This window comes from Halictus rubicundus, chromosome 6 (genome assembly GCF_050948215.1).
Source record: "Halictus rubicundus isolate RS-2024b chromosome 6, iyHalRubi1_principal, whole genome shotgun sequence".
NCBI lineage: Eukaryota > Metazoa > Arthropoda > Insecta > Hymenoptera > Halictidae > Halictus > Halictus rubicundus.
The window spans coordinates 13,967,024-13,992,503 of record NC_135154.1 but is presented as its reverse complement, the minus strand read 5'-3'; the positions used below and the strand labels follow the sequence as shown (position 1 = coordinate 13,992,503).

Below are 25,480 nucleotides of genomic sequence, written 5' to 3'. Positions count from 1 at the left end.
TTCCAGAATTCAAGTCGCGAATGGATCGATCCAAAATAAATGAAACACAATTTTGGCATCGTTCCCGCGTGCTAAGCGTTCGAACAGCAACGTATGGTCCGAGAGCTTTCCCAAATAGTAAGAGCAGAGTGTTGCCATTCTCTCAATGGCTAGAACGTCCACATAAACGCCTCCTTATCTTGCAACTCTAGTTAAGCTTCCAGACTTCAAATCGTGGAAGGATCGATCCAAAATAAATGAAAAATAAATTTGGCATCCCTCCCGTGTGCTAAGCGTTCGAATAGCAACGTATGGTCCGAGAGCTTTCCCAAATAGTAGCCGCAGAGTGTTGCCATTCTCTCAATGACTAAAACGTCCACATAAATGACTCCTTATCTTGCAACTCTAGTTACGCTTCCAGACTTCAAATCGTGGAAGGATCGATCCAAAATAAATGAAAAATAAATTTGGCATCCCTCCCGTGTGCTAAGCGTTCGAACAGCAACGTATGGTCCGAGAGCTTTCCCAAATAGTAACAGCAGAGTGTTGCCATTCTCTGAATGGCTAGAACGTCCACATAAACGCCTCCTTATCTTGCAACTCTAGTTACGCTTCCAGACTTCAAATCGTGGAAGGATCGATCCAAAATAAATGAAACACAATTTTGGCATCCCTCCCGTGTGCTAAGCGTTCGAATAGCAACGTATGGTCCGAGAGCTTTCCCAAATAGTAACAGCAGAGTGTTGCCATTCACTCAATGGCTAGAACGTCCACATAAGCGTGCGGAAAGGCGGAGGCCAGGCCACCCCGTCCGGGAATAGCGTTTGATTCCGCGCGGCCTCGATAAGATTCGCGCGATTATAATTAGTAATCCGTCGGACGTCACGGATTACGGGACAGACGGTGCGGCGGAATCGCGGCGGCAGCTTGTTACGGAGCGAAAAGGAAAGTCTGGCAAACACGGAGCATTAATTCTCAGCCACGGCGTGTCTAGACCGCGACACAGCCACCGTTTGGCCCAGTTACGCCCTTCTTCCTCTCCCTCTCACTCTTTGCAGCGGCGTCGGTGCAAACCCCCACCCACCCCCCTCCGCCCCTTGGTTCCCCCCTTTGGTTCCCGTCGTCCCTTTCGCGTAAATGCAGTCGCAGTTTGCCCCACTCTACCCCCCTTTAGATGGGCCGCGTTGTGTTCGCCACCTCGCGCAGTTTGCAGAAAGCCAGCAAGCCCGCTGTGGTTGCATCTACCGACACGAGGCGACGTGACGAGACGAGACGAGACGAGACGAGACGGGGCGCGAAGCGGTTCCGCGTCCTCTCTACGGGTTTGTTATTTGCGAGCTTGGCCCAGATGAACGAAACTTTGAGCCAAGTTCTTCTTTCACGCTCGAGTCCTTCCGCCTCTGCGCGCGGGCTTGCGTCATCGCAGCCCCGAGAACCACCCGGACCTAGAAAGAGTATTTTTCGCGGGCCGAGTTTCGACCCGGGTCACCTTTGCCCCGGCAAGCTCGCCGGTGAACCGACCAAGCGAAATGTAAGAATCGTGGCATTTTGCTCGGACGATAGTGGTTCCGAGAGCCCTGATAATACAGCTCGAACAGTAGAGCAATGCAGTAACACGTTTACTTGCTTCGCTTCGAGCGCCTTTGACCCTGCAAGCTCGCTTTGCGAAACGTAAGAATTGCAGCCTTTTGCGAAATGTAAGAATCGTAGCGTTTTAGCTAGGCAAACGCGTTGAGGTGGTTTGGTGAGTTCTGATACTCGCATAGTAATTGGGTAACAGATTATAGTTGTCCATGGTGCCTTTTCCCTCGCATGCCCAGTTTGCTGATGCATTACCAGACACAACGATTTTATAAAATTTAAATACGGTAAGCGGCGAACGAAAATTATATATTTTATATAAGTGTCTGCCGACTGCGAAAGTTCAATGTTCATAATCGCGAAATGCTATTCTCCTTCGATTAAACTGAATGGAAAATTGTATATTTGTCCAATCGAATTTAGTGCTCAGCGTTATTAGAATTTGAAAAGTTTGTAATCAGATTCTACTTGAAAAAGATTGGAAGTCTTAATGAAAAGCTACCTTGTTTGTAGGTGATAGAAAAAAGTAAGATGTAACACTGAATTGCGGCGAATAAGTGGAACCGAAAAAAATATGAGATTTAAAAATTACATGGCATTATAACTGATTATAGTCTTCGCGTCATGTCTGACCATGTTCCGTAACCCCTTACGAGCGTCCGTGGAAGGAACGCGATTTTCAAGAATTTTTCTTCTGGGATATTGTTAAACCAACAAAATGACCATTTTGTACAATTATTAATACACATTTCAAGAGTACATAGCATTTTTCTGTGGTATAAATATTTAACGATTTGGAAGATATCAGCAAATATTCTTGAAAAAGAATTAATCAACAAACTTCCTAAATTATCTAAAGTTTAATGCAATCGCTAAAAAATTATGTTTGTCACAAATAAGTCGTTTGCATTATCAGCGACTCGAAAATCACAACGTTAATTCCCATCGAAAGATAATAAAAGAACGAATTCATACACGTCCATGAATGTAATAATAACTTGAATGAACTTTTTCGCATATAATAGCAACCCAACTGCACTAAAAAGATTATTCAGACAGAGGTACCGGCAATCGCAATCCGCAATGGTATTTATTACGCCATGAAACACACGCTTTAAGTCGCTTAAAGGAGATGGCGCCGAGCGGATTCAAGGTCCTTAAAGAGAATAAAAAAGAAAATAGAATGCCCCAACCAAAAAAACCCGTACAGATCCAACCGGGCCAAAGAATTGTCAAATTGATTGTCAATATCTCTGCAAAATCAGTACAAACATCATCCTCAAAAAGTATTTTCTAAAACAACCAATGCAACTTCGATCCACCTCTACGAAACCTTTAAACCACTGTGCATAAAACCAAACTTATTATACAAGCGCTTAAAAACCGCAAGTTGAATAAAAATGAAAACTACCGAATCGATTGTGCACGTTAATTAAAGGTGGGTCTCGTATTCAGATATCCATGGCGAATTATAAAAATAATATTAAAGAAACCATATACGTATTCCAGCAGCGAAAATAATTTATTATAAATATATTAGCTGGTCCCAAAAGCTTCTATCGCAATGCGAACATTTCGTGTCATTAAATAACACAATTTCCAAGGCTTCCTCTTATTTAATCAACCGCTCTCTTCGAAGAACAATTCAGAATTCGCATTCTGCGAATCAATCGAAAGCAAAGCGACCGTTCGGAACAATCAAAAGATTGCAGAGAACCAATCCGCAAGCAGGATTTTCAACAAAGCTGAAGTCCCTGTAGCCAGAGGCTCAAGATCCAAGATATTGATGAAACATTTGACATTGTTTGCGGCACAAAGCACTTTATATTCCGCGGGGACGAGGAGGAAGAAGATTTTCGCGAAGCGGAGGACGCGGTCGGTTGAGCACCGTGCTTGTCAGCCAGTTTTATCGTAAACAGGAGGATAATGCGATCCACTCGGAAAAATCGTGGAAGAGTTATGGGTCTAGACTCGGGGTTCTAGGCTCTATCCTCTAGGCTGCGCAGGCACGTCGGTATGCGAGATACAAGCTGCCGATTAAACCGCCTATCCGTACTCCGTGTGTACTTACGCTCCACGGTGCTGACTTTTGTGGATGCGCTTGTCTTAGACTCGAAACAACGCTGAATCTGCCGTGAGACTTTTTCATAAATCTCTGCTAACACTCTTCCTTAAACGGGAATCCCAAAAATCCCAGTTTCTTATCCCTGCCTTTCTATCCATCCTTGCGTACCCGTTTGCAATCGCTAAAAACATCACACTGTATCGAAGACAGTTTGTTTAGCAAACGAGCCTGTTTTACAATCAGAGAATGCCTTCGAAATTCCGAACCAAACAAGAACCTGTTCAGTACCATGAATTTTTTAATTCTCAGATGTTCTCTTTTAACATACAAATGTGTTAAGTCGTCCCACAAGTTCGCGCCGTTTACTCTTGCACCAGTTAAATTCTAAAAATAAAATATGTAATCACCCTTTCATTCCACAACCTCTTCTGACCTTTTTGGCAAAGACATCATACCGTCACTATAAAACTTCTGCGGTTTTTCATTAAACTACTTTTCAATGGTGAATAACGTAAACATATCCACGGCACGAACTTATGGGACGACCTAATACATAAGGTTTCAATAAAATTCCAGAACGAATCGATGCGATTGTCAGCAAGAAGAATCGTCTGCGGATTTCACCGCGAGTGAAACGAAGATTGCAGAAGAAGTAGAACGTGGCGAAAAAATCGGCAGATTGATGGCAGATTGCCGACACCAGCAGAAACTATTAAACGTCGGCGTTTCTATGCAAAATGGCCGCGTGCATTCGCAACGAGGCCCGCGAGAGAATAGAAAGCTACGTTCTCGAACGGACCGCCTCTAGGAAACGCATTCCGAAGCTATCAAGATGTTCCTGGCCGAACCTTTTTGTTCGCCGAACAACGTGACACAAAGTATCGCGAACCATTGGGACACCTTGTATATGCGAGCGGTGGCCGCGCCGCTGCGCCGGTGCGTTTAGGAAAGCCGCGCTTCCTGAAGAGCATAATGATCGGTGCGCGATCGGAACCGAGATAAGTTTCTTCCGGTGTTATCTCTGCACAATGAGAAGACCTAAACGTGTGAACGAGCGGAGGGAATGAGGGAACAATGAGACACGGTTCCTGTACCTGATCAACGGCGCGGCGAAACTCGCCTGGGGTTGCGAAACAGAAAATTTACAGTTGCCCGCCGTTCTAGAACGTCGGAATTTTTAACAAGCTTCTTTATTATTTTTTTTTTCTCCACGCTTTGTCTACCTAGCAAGTTTCTGCTCTACGCAAATTCTCATTCTTAGGAATTGTTTTATAAAAATATGAAGAGCGAAAAAGTATTTTACCAGAAGACTCCTTATGGAAAACGGAAAATTACAACTCAATATTTATTAACTCGTTTTCTTGCATTTTAGAAAGCTACATGTGTCACAAAGATCCGCAGTCGATGAGACACGATGACCATTTTGTGTATCAGTGACGAAGTAGTTGTGAATTAAATTATTTAGTCTTTCTGATGTCGACGATCAAACGATCTGAATTGTTAAACCAGTTAGCTGTTGCGACCTCTTTGAAAAATGTGTACCCAAGTTGCGTCGCAAAAATTAACCGCTGTTTGAATTATAGCTGTTCTGACGAGTATACTCGTCATGACAGAAAATATTGCCATTTCTTCATGACGAGTATACTCGTCAAACACAGTTGACTGGTTAATGAGTTGTCCAAAAGAGTCTGCAATTTCCTTAGAATTTCGAGGAATTTCAGTATTGTACAGTATCTTGTAAATTGTTACGTTGTCGAAGAGCCAGAGAATATTTATCGACTCCATTTGAGAAAAGACATTCCCAAGTGCCATTCATTTTCCATAAAAATTACGTCGGCAAGTGTCAATATTATACAGTATTCTGTCGATTGTTGCGACGATGAGACTGCAAAAGAGCAAGAGAATACTTCCATCTAAATAGCCATATTGATTCCACCAATTTCTTGGCACCAACACATATTTCTTAGACCCCTGTTTCCCAGATCATTCTAGTAATCAGCCTGCAGGCTATGACATTGTTTGTTGATCGAAACGCTTCGTAGCATTTCCATTCAGAAATCAATGGATTCGTCGCTAGATGAAACAGCATTAATTTCGAACAAAACTAAAATGTCCGAAGATCTTTCGAGTCGAGAAAAGAGAAGCGTGGAGCCTCGGCCAGGCCGAGGTCTCCGCTCCAGAATCACGTGCCGGTTCTCGTCGCGTCAAAGGCTCTCGGCTAAGCTGGAACACGCGCACGCCATGGCAGTTGACGCGTTAACCCGATACTTGAGCACGATTACCGCGAAGAACCGGTCGCGGGCACCCTCCTACCCCTCACTCCTCCCTAGCCACCCCGGTAAAATGATAATAAATCGCAAAATATCGAAAAAGACGGTGGGTCGAATCGCGGGAAACCTGGTAGATACGTATCGTGATCCGGTGGCGTCCGTGGTGTATTTATACTGGAAAGCGGGAGCAGAGGAGGAGAGGAAAGAGCGCCGCCGGAGGAGGCGGTCCTGGAGAAGAAGACGAGCGCGGGACACACGAGGCGAAGTCGCGGACATGCAACAATGTTACCCATCAATACCCGATACCCAGTTGACTTTCTAAGATTACCCGATCTCGGCCGAGACCGGACGCAAGGTACTCGAGACGGAGACGACCGCGGCCACACCGCGCCGAGGGAAATGCTGGTCAACGAAATGGAAGGAGGAACAAGGACAGGACAGGCTCGCAAAACAGTAGGAAAAGGGATAAAGAGAGCGCGCGAGCACCGTACGTATACAGGAGAGCCAACGAACCGGTGGGGGTGCGACGGGGGAGAGATGGAAGAACGGGGGGAGAAAGACAGACCAGACAGAGAGAGAGAGAGAGAGAGAGAGAGAGAGAGAAGCTTGTGGTTTTGGTCAACCGGTCGGGTCGCCGTCCGCGGGAACAATCTCCGGGCCTTGATGACTAACCGCGTGCCCGTCTTGCCGAGGCAAGAACTCGCCTCCCTGCGGCACGTCGGGAATGCCTGCGCAGCGTTTGCTCGGCCGAGTACCGATCTTTTTACCACCTGCTGTCGCCCGATCCCGTGATACCCCTCTCGTGTTATTTCACCGGTGCCCCGGCGTGATCGCCACCCCGGAAAACGCTCGAGGGGATCCGCTTACGTCCGACTGCCTCCGACCAGACCGGAAGATTCTGGTTTAGACCCGCGCGACCAGATAGAGGGCTTTAGAGCGCCCGTCTCTGGGGCCTGGACTGTTTCGACCAAACAATGGTATGGAAGGAACAGACTTTTGCTACTTGACAACTGATCGGTAACACACTAAGATTCGGATTTAAACCTGTGCTACGAGCTCTTTGCCTTCACAGTGCTCCCAGTTTTGTTCGTAGAATCAGCTGATCGAGAGAAACAATATTTCGGAAGGAACGGACACTTGAACTCGGGGATTTGGATGGGGCTTGATAACTGCCCGGCAGGAATATCTTAAGATTCTGGATCAGACCAGGCAATGAGCCTTGATAGTGCTCCCAGTTTGTCCCCGCGACCAACTGTTCGAAAGAAACTATACTACAGGGAACAGCATACTCTTAAACTTGAGAATTTAAATGAGAAGAATTCGAATTGCTTGATAACTGTCCACTAGGAACGCCCATCGGTCGCTTAGGGTACCCCCACTACTTCTATATTGCAGTGGGAAGACCCAAGGTCGAGAGGAGTGGGGAGAGCCTAACGCGTGATTGGTTGCTCGCTAGCACTCGTTAACCGTGAGCTGCGTTCACAGCCCTGGGTACGAATAGTTATCGAACCAACGTTGTATCTTGCTCTAGGTGAAGTGCCCTAAGTAATTGCTTCACAAGGAAACTTTGCTCACGTTTGGTTTAGGTTCCTCAATTTTTCTAATGATTTTGAAAATTATTCACGTGAGAAATTTTCCTGAAGCTTTTAATTAATAAACTTATCTTCTTCGTCTGTCATACATGAACAGTGTCCCGAGGTTCATTCAAAGAGAAAGCATCCTGGTAAACTGTACCGTTGCAGAAATCAATCTAAAGGAGCATATCGTTATTTCTTATAAAGCACAATGTTTATCCAATGCATTTATAAATTTGTAATCGAACTGCTTACCACTTTCTATCCTTTCTCGCCATAAATAAAATCCTTTCAATTTCACAGATTTTCGGCCGTCCGAAAAAGAAAAGAGAGAAAACTCTATCCTCGTCAAATCAGCCGAGATCGTCTTTGTTACGCGATAATTTATTGAAAACAATTATCTCGTACACGGTGTTCCGCAATTATTTTCGTTCCATTAAAATGTAAATTTCCCTAGAAAAGATCGCGCACCGTCTGGCCGGCGGTGTACAGGGTGTATCATGTATGATGGGCGTAGCCTGGAACGCGAATTTAAATGTGCAAAAACTGCACCCTAATGAACAGTTTCCCTTGCGGATCTCGCGATTCGCATGTCGCGTATGAAACCGTTCTTGCGTTCCGCTATTAAAGATCTCCCTTGAATATTTTTGTTGAATTCGATGTTGCCGGAGCCGCATACTATGAACCTCCTTATGCATATTGCCCGTAACCGGCCTCATAATTTCCTTCGATATAGAAGCAGCCGCTGACTCCTCCTCGGGACACGTCTCGCATATCTAAATACTAAATTTGTACCGTGCTCGAGCATCACATTGATATCGGATCTATTAATACACCGAGTACAATATACTTAAAATAAATTCTTGCTTTAACTAGCGAAATCGACCGTGGCAGGAAATTAACCGGATTTAACTGACTTGTTCGCTGTCCATTAGAATACCGTTTAAAGACGCTAATCGACGTCGTCCTTGCCCGTTCAGTTCTTCTTTAATGCGGCGCGCCGTTCCGCGAGCGAAAAACGAGGAAAAAGGAAAACGGACCGAGACGCGCGGCTCGAGAGGGGAGGGAGCGGGGGGGGGGAGAGAGAGAAAAGGGAAAAACGACGAAGGACGACCGTACAAGAAAAACTGCGAAATGGAACGGCAATCGGCGAAAGAGTCGCGACATTATAATAACGCGCGGCACGGCGCGGCGGTCGAGGCGGCGCGCACACCCCGACGCGACGGTTAATTAACGGCGTAAAACACCGTGTTTATTGTCAACGAAAAGCGTGATGTAATCACAACCGGAGTAATTCCGACGAGACCAGCATCCGCCGCTGAAAGCCGGCCCGATTAGATCGAAGCCCATTGAGATTATCTGCGTGGGTTTACCGTTAATCGGGTGTCAGCTTGCGAAGATCTATCCTCGCGCTCTACTCCCGGCTGTTTAGCTATTAAACGCGACGCCATAATCGAAGTTTCAGCTCATCAATTTCACCTGTCCGCAAAAAGAAACTCCTCGACTACTGTTTCAGTAACGAGCGCAGTCGCTTTTAATCTCTTCTTCGGTTTTTCCTTTTGTTTCGCTATCAGAAAAGCGCGAATCTAATGTGGTTCTGAATAAAACAAACGTTGTTCCACTAAATTACATGTTCGCAACTTCAATACATTCACATTCGTCCTCGAAGGGTTGGCAGTTTGCATAGATTGAAAATAATAATGTCCTTACATTCTTCGAATTCTTCTGCTGTCCTATCCATTCATGTTCGTCGTAAATGCATAAAATCCGCAGTCTAATGGTAAGTAGTCGAATTCTAGACTAGAATACAGTAAAAATAAGACGTTTATAATTCTTTTTCTTGTTACTTCTGGAAGCATGAAAATTCTGTCGCGAGATCCTTTTCAAGGAACTCCTGTATTCGAGCAGATTTTTATCGTAACGTTTCAATGAAGTTTGAATGAAAATGTGTAAACTAAATAATATCTTAAGAAAATGGTTTTATGTCATTTTGACGGATATAAAATATGGCTTGTATTGCGTGGACCCAGTCGGAAACCGAATTGTCTGCAGAGCATCAGAAAAATGTAAAAAAGAAAGCTAGTAGCAAAGCAGTTTCAGTGAAACATCAGCGCGTTCGTACTGGAGAGACTCGGAAGGTGATTTCAGCCACATTAGAGCACCGGAGCCCCGATTATCCACCCGTTTATTTATTTTTTTATTTTATTCCCCCCCCCCCCCCCCCCTCCCCCCGTTCACCGTCGAACACCGACGAGGAGAGCCAGGGGCCCATATTCCCGGGCGGCCATTTCTCCGACTGCTGGCTCATACACACGGCGTCGGTTTTATCGTGGCGCAGGTTTTCGAGTAATCACTCTCGTTGTTGGAACTTGAAACTAACCGCACGCGCGCGCATAACTCGAGTGTTTTATCGCAACCTCATCATCACCGCAGACTGCGCCTTCGGCCATGCATGTCGGTCTGTTTTTGCCACGGTATAAGTATTAAAGGCCTCCAAGTCAAAGTGCTAATCCGATACGTCTGTATACGCGGGCTGTGTAGAACCAGTTGGTGTTCATTAAAATGTAGTGGTCCGTAACTTTGAGAAATGCAGCCTCCGTGATCGCCGTGGCCCTCCTGGACCCCTGGTCGACTCTCTTTGCATCTCCTTGCCTCTCCTGTTCACCCTTTCCTTGCTTCCTCCTCCTCCTCCTCCTCCTCCTCCTCCCCCTCCTCCTCCTTCTCCTCCTCTTTCTCCTCCTCCTCCTCCCCCCGTTCATTGTTTTATTCCGCTGTCATTATCCTTGAGAGGAATTCTCTGTTTTCACCGATCGCCAAGTAGTTTTGGTCTTCTTGCTGTCAGACTCGATTCGGCTGCTTTTCGACGCGCCGCTGCACATTCCCGGCGCGGGAGTGCGTATATTGTTCCCCCGGCGGCGTCTCGTGTCAGCCCGAAATCGGTATGGCTCGGTGATTTTCGGATTTTTCTACACGCGATCCGATCCACCCGTACGATCCATCGAACCGTCGCGTCGTCGCCGACGCCGCGCGCTCTCGATCCCACGCCGCTGATCGATCTCGACTTCGGAACCGTACGCGAGCACGCTCGATTTCAAATTAATTCTTCGTTCGACCGGGAAACACGCTAAACGGCTTCGTCGCAACGATACGGAGACTCTCTTAGACACTACGCTAATTTTTCCTTAACCAGATTTACGGGTCAAAACGACGCGTCCTAATATTTTCTAATTTGCGGTCATTCGGAGTGTAAATAAAAAGATTTATTTTTTTGGATACGTTGTGCCAAAAATTTGGATAGACAAATTCTAGTTATTTTTATATAGTCATATACGTATATAGTCTATATATTATATAGTCACTTTTAGATCATTAACACTTTGCACTCGGTGCTATTTTCATTCTGAAACTAGATTTTTCTTCCGTCTTAGAATATTTTCATTTTATTCATACGAAACTGATCCGATTATATAATATTTAAATGTTTAGTAATCTATTCAATACAAATTTTGTAATGTAACAAATATTTTGTAATATTTTTTGTCATTTTTTCCACCACTCGAGTGCAAAGGGTTAAATCCTCCAGATTGGATCTTCTGTAAAATCGTCGAAAAATTTTTCCCCTCGCTGAATCTTCCACAGATTTCAAGATTGAAGCTTCCTATTTGTAACGACATTTGAAAATCTAACGCACGATTTTGTTCAGTCGTTTTATTGAGTTTTCAACGAAGGATGTACCCCACAAGTTACAATACTTTCGTCCCTGGAACAGGGTACCCGTTTCTGTTTTATGAAACAGTCCAAAAATATCATACATCAGTTTTTCAAATATCATTATAATGAGGAAACGTCAATCTCAAAATTTATGAATAGTTCACTCAGGAAAAAATTTTCTACCCTCGGTATCACACGAAAAAATCTCAGAAGAGGATAAACAGTAGCTTGCAAAAGTAGAGGCTGCAAGCTTTTGAAATGAATCTGGGTACATGGTTGTGCAAATTTTTTTAACGAATTTACGACAATTTGGATGTAGACGATTTTCCAAAAAATGAGAATATTTAGTGTTGAAATACTTGTGAGACACACTGTACACACGAATATAGACGAGCGAAGTTCGCCGAAATGTCCGCAGTGGATCTAGAGAGTCGTGCGAAGGAATTTGCATTGATTTACGAAAGCACGTTTGTTCACGAAAGCTGCGCGAACATCGAGAGCCGCCCACAGGTTTGCTCCCAAGCGCGAGAAAACGAGCTACCCGTAATCGCGGTGGCATAATTTTACGTAATGGCGTATCCGATATTTTTCACGATCGATCGATTCGATTTCCTGATATTCTAGGCGAGATAATCGCTCCCGATTCTACGATCCGATCGCGTTTTACACGCAACGCGCGTCTCGTTGCAGCGACTATTTCTACGCGGACTCTTGTCTCTCGTTATTATACTGGTTAACTCTGAGCAATTTGCAATTCTATTGGTGGGAAATGTAACTGGACTTTTCTGAAACTCGAAACACGCTCGAATTTTTGTGGCCCCGGCAAAGAAATATTTTTTCCAAGTCACTTTCGCATACCGCGTAGGAGTTGTGCATAAATTATTGCCGATTTTAGTTCATCCTGTTCCCCTTTATACCGTGTTTGCAGTTAGCGTATATATGTATGTTGGTGCAGATACCGTTAGCACTATTTTGATTATTGGGTAAATCCCAACCGGTACCTCAATTTATTGTAACCAATGGGTCGAGCGAATCTTTTTGAAATTTTAGGGCTGCTTCACCGCGCTATTGAGGTAACGAAAAATATTTTTTAAATTAATTAAAAGGAGTTGTAATAGCTTTTTTCGGGGAACTCATTGAAAGCGCGTTTACCTCGCTGCATCTGCGTTAGCCGCTAGCATAAATGACAACAGCCGCCTCATTTTTCCAGATATCATTGAACGCTTCTGGAAGAACATGTTCGAAGAATCATACTATCGATCTATGCATGAAAAAGTCCATCTTCTCGACCCGTTAGACCACGCTCCCCCGGTAAGAGATCGAGGAATCCGCGTTCGCTGTCGGTGAAAAAGCTTTGCAAACAAACGAACGAACCGGCGTTACGTAACTCGGCGATTTATCTAAAAATATCGAACCGGGATTATATTCCGTAAGCATCTAATGTTACACGTCGGCTCGAGTAATGCGAGGCACACGAAAGCTTAGCGTATTTTAACGCGTTACGAATAGAGACCGAGAGCAAGAGAGAAAAAGAAAGAAAGAAAGAAAGAAAGAAAGAAAGACAAAAAGAGAGAGACAAAGAGAAAGAACGGCTGGACAACCATGCTCGTGTGCTGCCGATCAATAAAATCGGCAGTGTACAAGCGAACACCGGCCGAGAGAATATTTACGACGTGTAAACGCATACGCGTAAACGCATCGGCGCAACGATGCGGCGATGGGCCGAGTCGGGCCGCGCGATCAAGAAATTACACGCAGCGCCGTTCTTCCGTCGATCGCGATCCCTACAACATTCGTTGCATGTTCCTAGCCGTCTTATCGAGCCCCGGACAGTCTCATAATCCCAGTCAGGTCCTGCGCGTGTCCCTGATTTCGTTAATTCGATACGTTATTACACTATTATGTGACAGGTAGACAGACCTGGCCAAGATTTCGGGCACTTTCTCTTATCAATAAAATAATTGATTTGCATGATTGTACTATACAAATACTATTCTGCCCAGCACTGCAGGTAGTGAGCACCAGATCTTTACGCAAACTGAAAACGGCCTACGCGAACTGCGGGGTTCAAATGAAACGTATGTCTTCTTTTGTTGGAAAATAATTCAACATTTCGAAGAACGTGTTCGAAGCGGTCTTAGAACGAATCGAGAAGAATCGGTATCAAAGGGACAAGAACCGTGTGCAGGTTTCGCGATACCTAGACGGCAGCAATGGCGGATGGTTCGACGATGTATAGAAGGCTTAAGATCCCTAAATCCATCCCTGAAAAACTATCCCCACCAGCGGCGTCATCTCGAGCAACCGTCAGTCTCATTCGGGGCCTCCGACTCGAAACGAGCTTCCGTCTCCCTCGGCGAGACCCTCCCCCAGGAGGGTTGGAAAGCTCTCTCGAAAGCGAGGCTCGCCCCGCCATTTTGCTTTTCCCACTTGGGAAACCGAGGCTCGGCCCCGCCGTGTTTTTTTGCATTTTTCCTCTCTGGGGAAAACGGGGTGATTCGGCGGCTGTCTGCGACGATGGTTCTCGCGACGCTGCGGCCCCAGCGCAACGGTGTGGCCCCTAGGTCTCTGTCCGCGTTTGCGAGCGGCTTCACGACTCCCCGGGCCCTTCTGGCCCCTTCGTCTGCCCCCGCTGGCCCTTCGTTCCTCCCTGATCTCCCTGGCGAAGACCTAGAGGGACCCTCTGCCCCCGCCGCTGTCCTTCTTTCGCCCAGTGGCATCGTCCTCGCGTCTACAGGCTCAAGCTCCACTCGGTGATGCGGAGCACTGACCCGCAAACTGGTTCCTCCATTACACCAGGCTTTCTTCCCCTGCCCGTCTACCCCCTTTTCTCTCCCTTCCACCTTCTACACACAAACGTGCGTGCCTGTGTATGTCTCTGTCCAAGCGCGCCCGTGCGTACGTGTATTTGTGTGTGTGTGTGTGTGTGTGTTGGCTTCTTCTTTCTCTCCGTTCCCCGGTGTCTCGGATCACTTCGATTCCTCTTCTCTCGCTCGCCTCTTCCCTTCGCGCGGCGCGTCTCTTTACTTACAAGTAGCCTTCCTACGTCCGCGTCAGCTTCTGCAACCCCCTGCGGAACGATCGGCCTCGTCAAGACGCCGCAGATTCGGTAAGACTGCCCGGCAAACCCGCTCGCAGCGTCCGATACTCTCCTCCGCCGCTTTTATACGTAGCCCGGCCTTCGCGACAGCTTTTCTGACCCTCTCCTTAATTCCTTCCCCCATTTTTCTTTCTCTCTTTTGGTTTGCTCTGACTCGCTTTGCTTTGGTTTGCTCTGGTTTGGCTCGATTTGAGCGTTCGATATCTTCTCCGATCTTCTCGGTAGAGGAGGAGGCTAGCTAGCTCAGCCTACACCGTGTAGCCTCTGTTGTCCTTTCTTCTTTCCGTCATTCTTTTCTCTTTTGTTTTTCTTTGATTTGGTTTGCTTTGGTTTAGATCGATTTGAACGTCCAATACCCTCTTGGATCCTCTCGTGAGAGCCTATATCGCTTTTATAGGTAGTCCGGCCTTCGCGACAGCTTAATTCTTCCCTTAATTCTTCCCCCATTTTTGTTCCTCTCTTTTGTTTTACCGTGCTTCGCTTTGCTTTGGTTTGCTCTGGTTTGGCTTGATTTGAGGGTTCGATATCTTCTCCGATCTTCTCGGTAGAGGAGGAGGCTAGCTAGCTCAGCCTTCACCGTGTAGCCCCTGTTGTCCTTTCTTCTTTCCGTCATTCTTTTCTCTTTTGTTTTTCTTTGATTTGGTTTGCTTTGGTTTAGGTCGGTTTGAACGTCCAATACCCTCTTGGATCCTCTCGTGAGAGCCACTGTCGCTTTCATAGGCAGCCCGGCCTTCGCGACAGCTTAATTCTTCCCTTAATTCTTCCCCCATTTTTCTTCCTCTCTTTTGTTTTGCTCTGCCTCGCTTTGCTTTGGTTTGCTCTGGTTTGGCTTGATTTGAGCGTTCGATATCTTCTCCGATCTTCTCGGTAGAGGAGGAGGCTAGCTAGCCCAGCCTACACCGTAGCCTCTGTTGTCCTTTCTTCTTTCCGTCATTCTTTTCTCTTTTGTTTTTATTTGATTTGGTTTGCTTTGGTTTAGATAAATTTGAACGTCCAATACCCTCTTGGATCCTCTCGTGAGAGCCACTGTCGCTTTCATAGGCAGCCCGGCCTTCGCGACAGCTTAATTCTTCCCTTAATTCTTCCCCCATTTTTCTTCCTCTCTTTTGTTTTGCTCTGCCTCGCTTTGCTTTGGTTTGCTCTGGTTTGGCTTGATTTTTGACCGCTCGATATCTTCTCCGATCTTATCGGTAGAGGAGGAGGCTAGCTAGCCCAGCCTACACCGTAGCCTCTGTTGTCCTTTCTTCTTTCCGTCATTCTGTTCTCTTTTGTTTTTATTTGATTTGGTTTGCTTTGGTTTTGGTCGGTTTGAACGTCCAATACCCTCTTGGATCCTCTCGTGAGAGCCACTGTCGCTTTCATAGGCAGCCCGGCCTTCGCGACAGCTTAATTCTTCCCTTAATTCTTCCCCCATTTTTCTTCCTCTCTTTTGTTTTGCTCTGCCTCGCTTTGCTTTGGTTTGCTCTGGTTTGGCTTGATTTTTGACCGCTCGATATCTTCTCCGATCTTATCGGTAGAGGAGGAGGCTAGCTAGCCCAGCCTACACCGTAGCCTCTGTTGTCCTTTCTTCTTTCCGTCATTCTTTTCTCTTTTGTTTTTATTTGATTTGGTTTGCTTTGGTTTAGATAAATTTGAACGTCCAATACCCTCTTGGATCCTCTCGTGAGAGCCTCTGTCGCTTTTATAGGCAGCCCGGTCTTTGCGAGAACGTTTTTGCCCCCCACCTTCCTTCTTCACCGCATTTTTTCTTTTTCACGTTTGTCTTGCTCTGCTTTGATTTGCTCCGGTTTACCTAGCTCCGCTTTGATTTGGCTCGAGTCGATCCGAATTGATTTGCACGTCCGATACCCTCTGTCGCTTTTATAGCTGGCCCGACCTTCGCAAGAACCTTTCTGCCCTTCCCCTTTCTTCTTTCCTCCATTTCTTTCTCTTTCCCTTTCGCTTTGGTTTCGTTCGGTTTCGGTTTATTTGCTTCGGTTTTGCTTTGGTTTGATTTGCTCTTTTCTTGTCGGGCCGCTCGACGTTTCGGCCCCTCTAACCGCCGTGTCCCCGTAATGGTCGCAATAAAGTGTTTTATCTGTTTCATATTTTACGAGACCCCGCCACGACGATCCACGCCGCCGATGAAAGCGCCGGCGATCGATGGATGAATCCGCCGGTCTTCCCGGCCAAGACAGGTGTGTTAATTGGGAAATATTCTTGACATTCTTGACGGGTTTTATTGATACGTCGGCGACTACGTTGCCGGATTTACACTTCCGCGGGGAATTTAGAGGCAATTGGTTACTTAGTCGTTGCATTCCCCTCGCCGGGGAGTGACATAAACAGCCATCTTTGATTTTGATAAAGTTCCACTTGAACTTGTACGTCTCGCCGGAGAAAATATTTGTTTTCCGTAGACTACAGATTTTATGAGTTAGTGACGGAAATACGGTGGAATAGAACAGAGTAATAGGCAGCATAATTTTTATACAAATTTTCTTCTTCGATTGCGACAAACAGAAATAAAATAAAAATTTCTTTCCCACGTTCGTAAATTTGACAGATCGAAAATGATACAACTGCACTTCCAAATCCTTGTGATCTTTTACTGTTTTCAGTTTTGTCTACTTTGTCACAATTCGGAGTCTAGTAATGATATTTGAAAAATGTTCGTTACATTATTTTGGACGTGTCACAATTATCAAGAGAAGAAATCCGCCTTGTGAAATAGACATTTTAGAATATCTGTATAATAAATATTCCTGCACGTTTGAATCGAGCGCCAACTTTATTGTCAGAGGCTCACTCGCGTGAACCGAACGCGAAGGGTTAATTCGGAGAACGAGTCGGTGCATTCAATAAGTGATTGTACCCTGGCAATCAATTTATTCAATGAGTCGATGCAATTTGTCTGGTAAGAATCGCGTGCACATTTTAGATCGCATTCCGTTCAAAATCGAACACATGATTTTACAAAACGTTCGCCCTAGCTTCGCTTAAAATCACTTAATTCACCCTTTCCCTGGTTCTTGCAATCAATTAGCATCATTAAAAATATCCTATCCCCTCCGCTATTCAATTCTGCAATTGCACTGTGCTTCACTACGTTCAATCTCAGTATGTGCCTACTCTCTTCGAGTGTACCTAATTTTTTAGGTACAACATCGAACATTTTGAGAACATCTTGAAAGCTATTGCAGCTAGAGGAACAGTTTAGAGAGCAAAGTTTATTATCAAAAAACTAGATTCAATTGAACAATAAATTAAAAATATTTCTCCTAATTTTCATTCTGAGTGTTCTGGTAGTTTCTGGATTTTTCAATAATTCCGTCCCTGCATTTTAACCTTGTTCAAAACCGTGAAAGAATAGTTTTGTCCAGCTAGCGCCAAGAGCTAACGACTGCGCGCCGCGGCGGAAGAACCCGCGAATTGCAACTTTGCGAAGGAAGAGCCGACAATTGATTTTAGCGTGACACCTCCTCGGGTGTCTCCCGAACACGCTAATGAAGTTTTAGAGAGGCGCTCGTCAGCGTTTCGGCCGTTCCTCGCGTTTCCCCCGCAGCGCGGCCGGACCCCGATGGACGTTGAATTAGCGCTGAATTAATTCGCACTTCATCGCCTGTCCGAAGGCGACCGACGCCCGCCACTCGATGCATTTTCGCGGCTGATCCACGACATCAACGGGACTAATTTCATTGGCGCAGAGACGATAATTGGGTGATCACCGTTCGCGATTGCCCGCTGCAGCCCGTCGAAGACGTCTCGCCCAGAGACAACGGAACGTTCTGACACACTTTCGCGAGACGGACACGTCGACGGATTTGCCGGCACTTTGCCATCGCACACGGCCGCCCCGACTTTGTGCGAAAACGTGGTCAAAATTGAAGAGGAAACTTTCCAATTGATGGAATCCAATCAATATTATTAGTAAAGTTGCTGTTTCTCAAAAAATATTCTCATTAATCTTGCTTCTGTTTCAAATTGCAGTTAATAATTTTTATGCTTAGCTTAAATTGTGACATATAAACAACTACAAGCTACCAGAATTTTTCTGAGACATAACATCCTGACAAATAAATTTTTTTAGCAATAATTCCTTAGCTACTGAGTTCCAAGTTCCAAGAGTATGTTTGCAAGACTTTAAAGCTTCATCCCTCTGAAACACAATTTATAAAGATAGCCTGTCATCTTAATAAAGAATTAACATTGATATTCTATGGATCAGCAAACTCCTAAGACAGGCCTTGCTACTGAAGAACATAACTATCAAAGTTGCGAATTTTATCCACGCCTTTGGAGAAATTGGCCACCGTGCATCGCGGTGAGAAATGAATCTTTGCACGAAAAATAGCGGAGTCTCGCGGAGCGTTAAGTTTTGTAAATTGGCACGTTAATTTCGCGGTGAACGGATAAAACCGTAGGCCATTATTAAGCGTAAAGATTAGATCGTGGGAGTTTGTGCAAATACACAATTTTTTAAGGAAATCTAAAGCCACCGGCTTCAAAGAAAATTTATATTCCGCCCGAAAGGTTCCCACGAATTGAACCCAAACTGTACGGTATTTTTTATTGAAGATTCTGGTTTAACAACAATTTCATTTTTATGTGTTATTAATGTGCAAAGTTCCCGAACTAGTTGGACGGATGTTTGTAAATTAGTATTAGCTGCGCTAATAGAACATATAATTAGGTGTACGAATATCATGTTCTATACCTGTTAAGTATATCAACGTATTATGTAATAATAATATAAGATTATTTATTTCACTAGTTTTATCGTTCACGTCAATAAACTTTATTATATACGTATCAATCGGTCGGTTTACGTAACAATTACGGTACTGACCCGATAAATAGATTGGATAAATGATCGAACTACTGAAAAAACAGGTCAATGAATTTAAACGAGCATAACGTTTGTAAAAGTAGTTTAACTAGCGTAGGTACATAAATCAACCTTGACGAAGATAAAATTACACGATCTCTTAAATACTATCAGATGCAATTAGCGCGATTAGAAACGAATTTGATTCAGTGATATAAAACGAACCACGTAATCACCGTCGAATGGAACTGGCGTCGGAAATACTAGAAATTTTCCTCGGCTAATAAAAAGCTGACGTGTCAATTTTCAATGACTTATTTGTTGAAATCTGTAGTCTATTTTTCAAGGCGACGTTTATTGAATTTACAAAAAAACATTAAACAATAACAAGACCAGTTACTTTTTGCTCTGTTGATTTTACTAATTCTACATTATCATAATTCTCCAGTATTGAATATTATATTATAATACGCTCTACTATAATTAGCTAGCTCAAGGCAGTCTCATCAACGAAACAATGAGCCCTAAATCATTCTTATCCCAGAAAAACTATTCCCAAATACCTAATTCAGAAAGAATAATTCATAACAGAAATTAAATTAGTACGACCAATTAAAATCCAGTTACTGTTATTCTTTCCTCTTAAATTTTTCATTTAATCTTAAAACTGCATGATTTTTCACTGAGAAACATTTACGAGACGTGTATGGAAAGACGAGTGAAATTGGCACAACGAAAATTTCTCGGACTTCAAGCGAAATTTGCCAAGCCATAATTTTCCACTAAAGACGAGGCTCTGAAAAATGAACTCAGCGTTCGGTAAGATCTAATCGATCGAGCGATCCGTTCCGATCCTCGAACCGATCCTCGAGTTCCGGTCGCGTCGCGGGATCCCGAAACCGTGCAAAACAGCGTAACCGTTTCGCGGAACCGATAATCACGTTTACGCGAATCGTTAGCAACAAAATATCCACGGAACGATCGGACGTTCGCGTAATATCTCGTACGAATGTTTAACAGAACTTCTTTCCCCGAGTGTTTCCCCGTAACCGACGGGCATGCAGTTACTAAAATAAACGAACCGACCAGAAATAAGTACTCCTCTTCTACCTGTTACGTTTTCAGGGGAAACTTGTAAATGACGGGTATAAAATTGCACGGACCGGTTGGCACATTCAATCAGTTAAACACACAAACTGCGGTCAGCGGGGCGGAGGGGGGCTGAAGTAGAAAGAAACAAAAAAAGAAAGAGGCGAGCGAAACACGCGGCGCACGTTGCGCACCAAGTTCGATCGGCGCGTACGACATAGCGCGCGCGCGTGTCTAAAACGGCGAGAAAATAAAACGGGGCCCGGTTGATCGATCGTTGCCGATGTTTTCGAAACGAGAATCGCGCTACGGCGACAATCGGAACACACCTCGGCGCCCGGTTACGTCAACGCCGCTTGTCATTCGGGCGTTAAACCATTGTTGGCTTTCTGCGGCGCACCGTCGAACCGGCACCGATTGTAAGGAACAACTGTTTTGAAAAGGCGCGATCGCTTTGTCAGCAACGATCAATTCGGATCGGCTCTAAGCTGGTGCCATTAAAGGCGCGGTAATGTCATAATACCGAACTGTAGCGCGCGATTTCTGACCAAACAAATCGCACCCGGTTCGAGCGCGCGAACCGTTGGAAATCGGATTTTCGATCTGAACGCCGCAACTCCGAGGATTACGCTGAACCGGTGCGAAAGCTTTCTTGCATATCGACAGATTATGGTTGTCTTATCAAATATGATTTATGTACACTGCGCCGCGGTCACGTGCAGGCTGCAGGTACTTATGAGAAACACAAATCTGTCTGAATCAAGCGAACATTTCTGTCGGTGTTTAATCGTTTCGACGAACTGAGAATTATACACCGATTTTCATGAATTCGTTTATTCTTGTACTCTTCGAAATTCCACCTTTTCATTCATTTTTGTCGTGAATGTATAAAATTCACAGTTGTATCTGCAATAAGTGCAAAAACTTCGACGTACTCTCAGCACTGTTCGCTATCAGCGTTTGTTTCTACAAGTTTTATGTATAAATACTCATTGTGAAATTTTCCAAATCAATTGTAAAGAACAGAAATGAAAATGTTCGAAGTTGAAACTAACGTTGGTATATTTTTATATTCTTTGAATGCCTTCGCAATTTCATCTTTTCGCTCTTGTCGTTAATGAATAAAATCCGCAGTCTAGTTACAAAATTTTATTAAACGCAACTTATTCTCTCACAAAATATCAGAAAGGCTATTATTATAGAAAAGCTAGAAATTGTCCGAATATCACGTTATCATTTTGAATAACAATATGAAACAATTTTAACCTAACAAAACGTCTCCTTAAATCATTTGAATAATTTGTTGCTGCTCTAAAAAAATATTACAAAGTACACAGGCTTAAGATCCCAGAAACAACACTGATGGAAAAGCAACGTTGTAAACAATCTCTACACTAAATTGCTGAAACAAATCATCCTCGCTATTCTCTAACTTAATACGTCTGTTAATATGCCGCGCTCACCTAATAGAAACGAATAAACTGATAATCGCAAAATAGGAGCTACCGATAACGCGATATCGCGATAAACCAGCACAATGTAAACTAATTACGAGCTACACGAAAATAAAGAATCGTGTGTGAATGGATGCTCGAGGTTTCGTGCAATTAAAGTCAGCGTTAACCGTCGTGAAACGATAAGTGATGATAGTGCGCTAGATTGCGGAGCTTTTCTTTTTTCTTTTCCTTTCGTTTTCCCGTCCGCGAACTTGAACATGCGAGCGATCGTATATTGCCAGTAGTATACAGCGCTGACGCAAAGTGTTGTAAAGCGCGGCCAATAAATATACGTGATTGTTATGCGACGTTTGCTAAGGGTTCCGATGCAGGTTTTCAAACTAATTGCAACATTAAAGGCCGTCGATGCTGAGCTTAATCAGAACGGCAATTTCTGGCTGGCCTTTGTGCGACGCCACGATTACTGTCAAAGTAAAAGTTCAATAACGAAGGTCTCCCGAGCGTAAAAATGAAAAGTGCTGGCAGCGGTCGGCGCGCCGGTTAATGTTTTAATTTTCGAGACAACCATGACATCTTTACCGATATCCGACGACGATCGCATCGTTGATCCACCGATTAGGATTCCGAAATTTTTTGGGTTGCCATCATTCGTTCCTAGTTCGTTCTCACGTTATCTCAATGCTAGACCCGTCACTCAAATGACCGATTTCAAATTTTTTATTTCACGATTAGTAAGCCTTAGCTGATATACTGGGGGTCTCTCGTGACCCCAAGAAAATTTCTGTACATTAATTTTCGCACTGCATTGCACGATAATTGTAAACGTCAAGTTTCTTTAACTTCTTCAGAATATTTCGATTATTTGCTCTGAAATTATAATTACATTTAAGGTGTCTGAGAAAATTTATACAGAATTTTCGAAAGTTCCTGATACTTCGCAATCTGAATAAACCATTGCACAAACTCTCCTCTGTAAGCTCGTATCGTATAACAGGTTCCAAGCTCTATTAGCTCCTAACGCGAAGAAGAATAAAATCCGACGAATAGACAGTACAAACTTTAATTCGTCACTGTGTTCTGTCAAGGATTGTTCCGATTGTAAAATGCTATCTCAGAAAAACGCCGCGCAGGGAAAAATCGTGTGACAGGTTCGAATCAGCTCGAAACGCGAAGCAAAGGGGACTGGAATCAGGTTACAGACAGTGAAACACTATGAACTTCGGTTCTTCGCTGTGTCCCATGGTCGATCAACGATCTCTATGACAATCCTTTTAATTACACTACGTTTACGAAAAGAGATCCGCACTTGAACGGAGGGGATACGAGAACCGTATTAGAGGATGCCTGCGACACATCGACGAACCGAAGGGCAGAATCTCGCGACAGGTTCGAAGCCTCAATCAGCTCGAAACGCAAAGCAAAGGGGACTGAAATCAGGTTACAGACGACGAAGCACGTTGCGTCCCTGCGCGCGGGGTCCGCCGCAAAGAAAACTAAAGAAGAAGAAGAAGAAGAAGAAGAAGAAGAAGAAGAAGTAGAAGAGAAGCAACTCACCCGTCGCGGTCTGGGTCTGCAGCAACAGTCCGATCAGTGAAACCAGGACGTAGATGTTGTACCGGGGTGCCAGGATACCCCGTCGCAGGGTCGTCATCTCAGGCGGCCCCCGCCAGGTACCCGTTTGACCTGCCGCCAGTCCTGCGGCCGCCTTCGTCAGCTTTGGCTTCTCGACTTCCGGCTCGGGTCCGGGCAGCTCCGCGCCGCGTAGTCCTCGTGCTTCACATCTCATCTGCCTCCTGTCGGTCGGTTCCACGACACCCGAACAGAGCGGACTGCTTGCTTGCTCTCTTTACACCGGTGCGGCGTTTTCCTTCCGAAAAATCGGCTGCTGGTACCTCGCGCGAAACCCCGGGCACACGGTGCTGGTACCTTTTTGCTCTAGCACGTATCCGTCCGGCACCTCCTACCCGCCGGCCTCGTCATTTACACACCGTTCGCTGAAAACGTTCGATCGTTTACGCGCACGATCCTCTCCCGTCAGCGGCGGCTCCTTTCAAAACCGACTGGCCGGCCGTGTCCGCTCCTTCGATCCCCGCGTACGATATACGCGCGTGCACGCGCCGCGCTTCCGATCTCGGAAATCCAAAATAACCCTTCTCCCTTTCCTCTCTCCAATTGTTCTCTCTCTCTCTCTCTGCGTGTATATTCTTTTCTTTTCCGTTTTGTTTATTCGTTTTTCTCTGCGCCGTGTTGTCTCGGTTTCGCCTAACAGAGGATTTTGTGTAGCAAGTTTCGGCAGCGACCAGTCGCGCGGCGGGTACCTCGGCGATCTCTCGAGCGGGTCCGGTCGGGTCGGGTCGGGTCGGTGGCCACGCGACTCACGGAAAACAGAGAGGTCCTTGGATACTCGGGCGGGATACTGTTCGCATTTTTGTCCGGCGGACCGTAAACGCCGGTCCCGGTAAAGAAAGAGACAGAGAAGGAGAGAGAGAGAGAGAGAGAGAGTGTGTGAGGAAGAAAGATAGATAGAAAGAGAGAGAGAGGAAGATAGAGACACGCGCACGTCACTGTGTAACCGTGTCTAGCCGAACAGAACCAACCAGTCGGGACGGAAATCCCGCGCGAAATGGGACTCGTTTCAATCGAGACGCCGCCACCGGTGCCACCGCGGAACGATCGTGACGCTTCGACCTCGAGACAACATCTAACACACCTATCGATCGTGCCGTCCGTTATATCAACCGCTCGTCGAATTTCCTCCTGCCCGTTTCTCTGTCCGTTCGTTCGTTCGTTCGTTCGTTCGTTCGTTCGTCCGTGTTCGGGCGGGTCACGCGGTGAAACTTCACGTCCGGTGAACGCGGCTCGAGAGAAACTGCGAGACCGAAGCCGAAACAGGCACGCGACGAGACGTGTCTCGACACGGGACCCCGTCCAGATCGGAGCGAGAACGAGTAAGAGAGAGAGAGAGAGAAAGAGAGAGAGAGAGAGAGAGAAAGGGAAACAGAGTGTATGTGTGAGAGAGAGAGGGAAAAAAGGGAGAGAGAGAGAGAGAGAGTGAGAGAGTGAGAGAGGGAGAGAGAGAGAGATCACGTGTCCGGCGAAGGAAACTCACTGAACATCACACCATCCACAAGGAACACGGACGTGCTCTGTCGAGGAAGGCCTCGTGGCCGCGGTACGAATCGATTCGAAACACCTGTAGAGACCGGCGGCGTGTGTTCTCGTTCTCGTTCCCGGTGCGAGCGGTCGAGTGTGTCCTGTCACCGTCCAACGACCGGCGGCGATGTGTACTTTCTCGAGCTGTCTCTCTGCGAAGGCACGCGTCCTCCAGTCACGAGCCGATCATCGGGATCGGCCGACACACGGCACAACGGCGCACCATCCGCGTTCGCGGCATCCCGTCATCTTCTAGACACGTGGACGAACGTCTAAACAAGTACTCGCGCTTGCGTTTCCACGGAGGGAAACCGAACCAACAGACCAGATAGAGACGAGATTTAGATACAAAGAGGAGGCAAAGAAGGAGAGAAAGAAAGAGAGAGAGAGAGAGAGAGAGAGAGAATGATCGCGAATTATTCGCGGGAACAACCGTGTTTTGTACGAAGTCAACGATAACTGTCTGTCTCTGGCGCGAGAGAAAGAGTGAGAGAGAGAAAGAGACAGAGGCGGCCGCCTGGACCTGCCTCACTTCGTCGATCCACCACACTCGGCGATCGTCCCGCAACGAGTATGTCTGCTCGACTCGATTATCCGAGCCGATGCTTTCGATGCGGAGCCCGAAAACGACGCGGCGCGGCGACGGCGGCGGCGACAGCGGCGGCGGCTACGCTCGATCGCTCGACTCGACTCG

The 25,480-nt window shown here is 45.7% G+C and overlaps 1 protein-coding gene across 3 annotated transcripts in view; it reads right to left on the bottom strand.

Annotated features, from left to right (window-relative positions):
• LOC143355343 (follistatin) overlaps positions 1-25,146 on the bottom strand; it is a 65,416-nt gene extending 40,270 nt beyond the window's left edge. For 2 of the 3 annotated variants that reach the window (XM_076790102.1, XM_076790104.1), the window contains exon 1: positions 23,188-25,146. In XM_076790102.1, the coding sequence (XP_076646217.1) occupies positions 23,188-23,419 (232 nt within the window). In that variant the 5' untranslated portion in view covers positions 23,420-25,146. The remainder of the gene's footprint in view (positions 1-23,187) is intronic. The other variant, XM_076790103.1, reaches the window with a different exon arrangement.
• Positions 25,147-25,480: the final 334 nt, after the last annotated feature.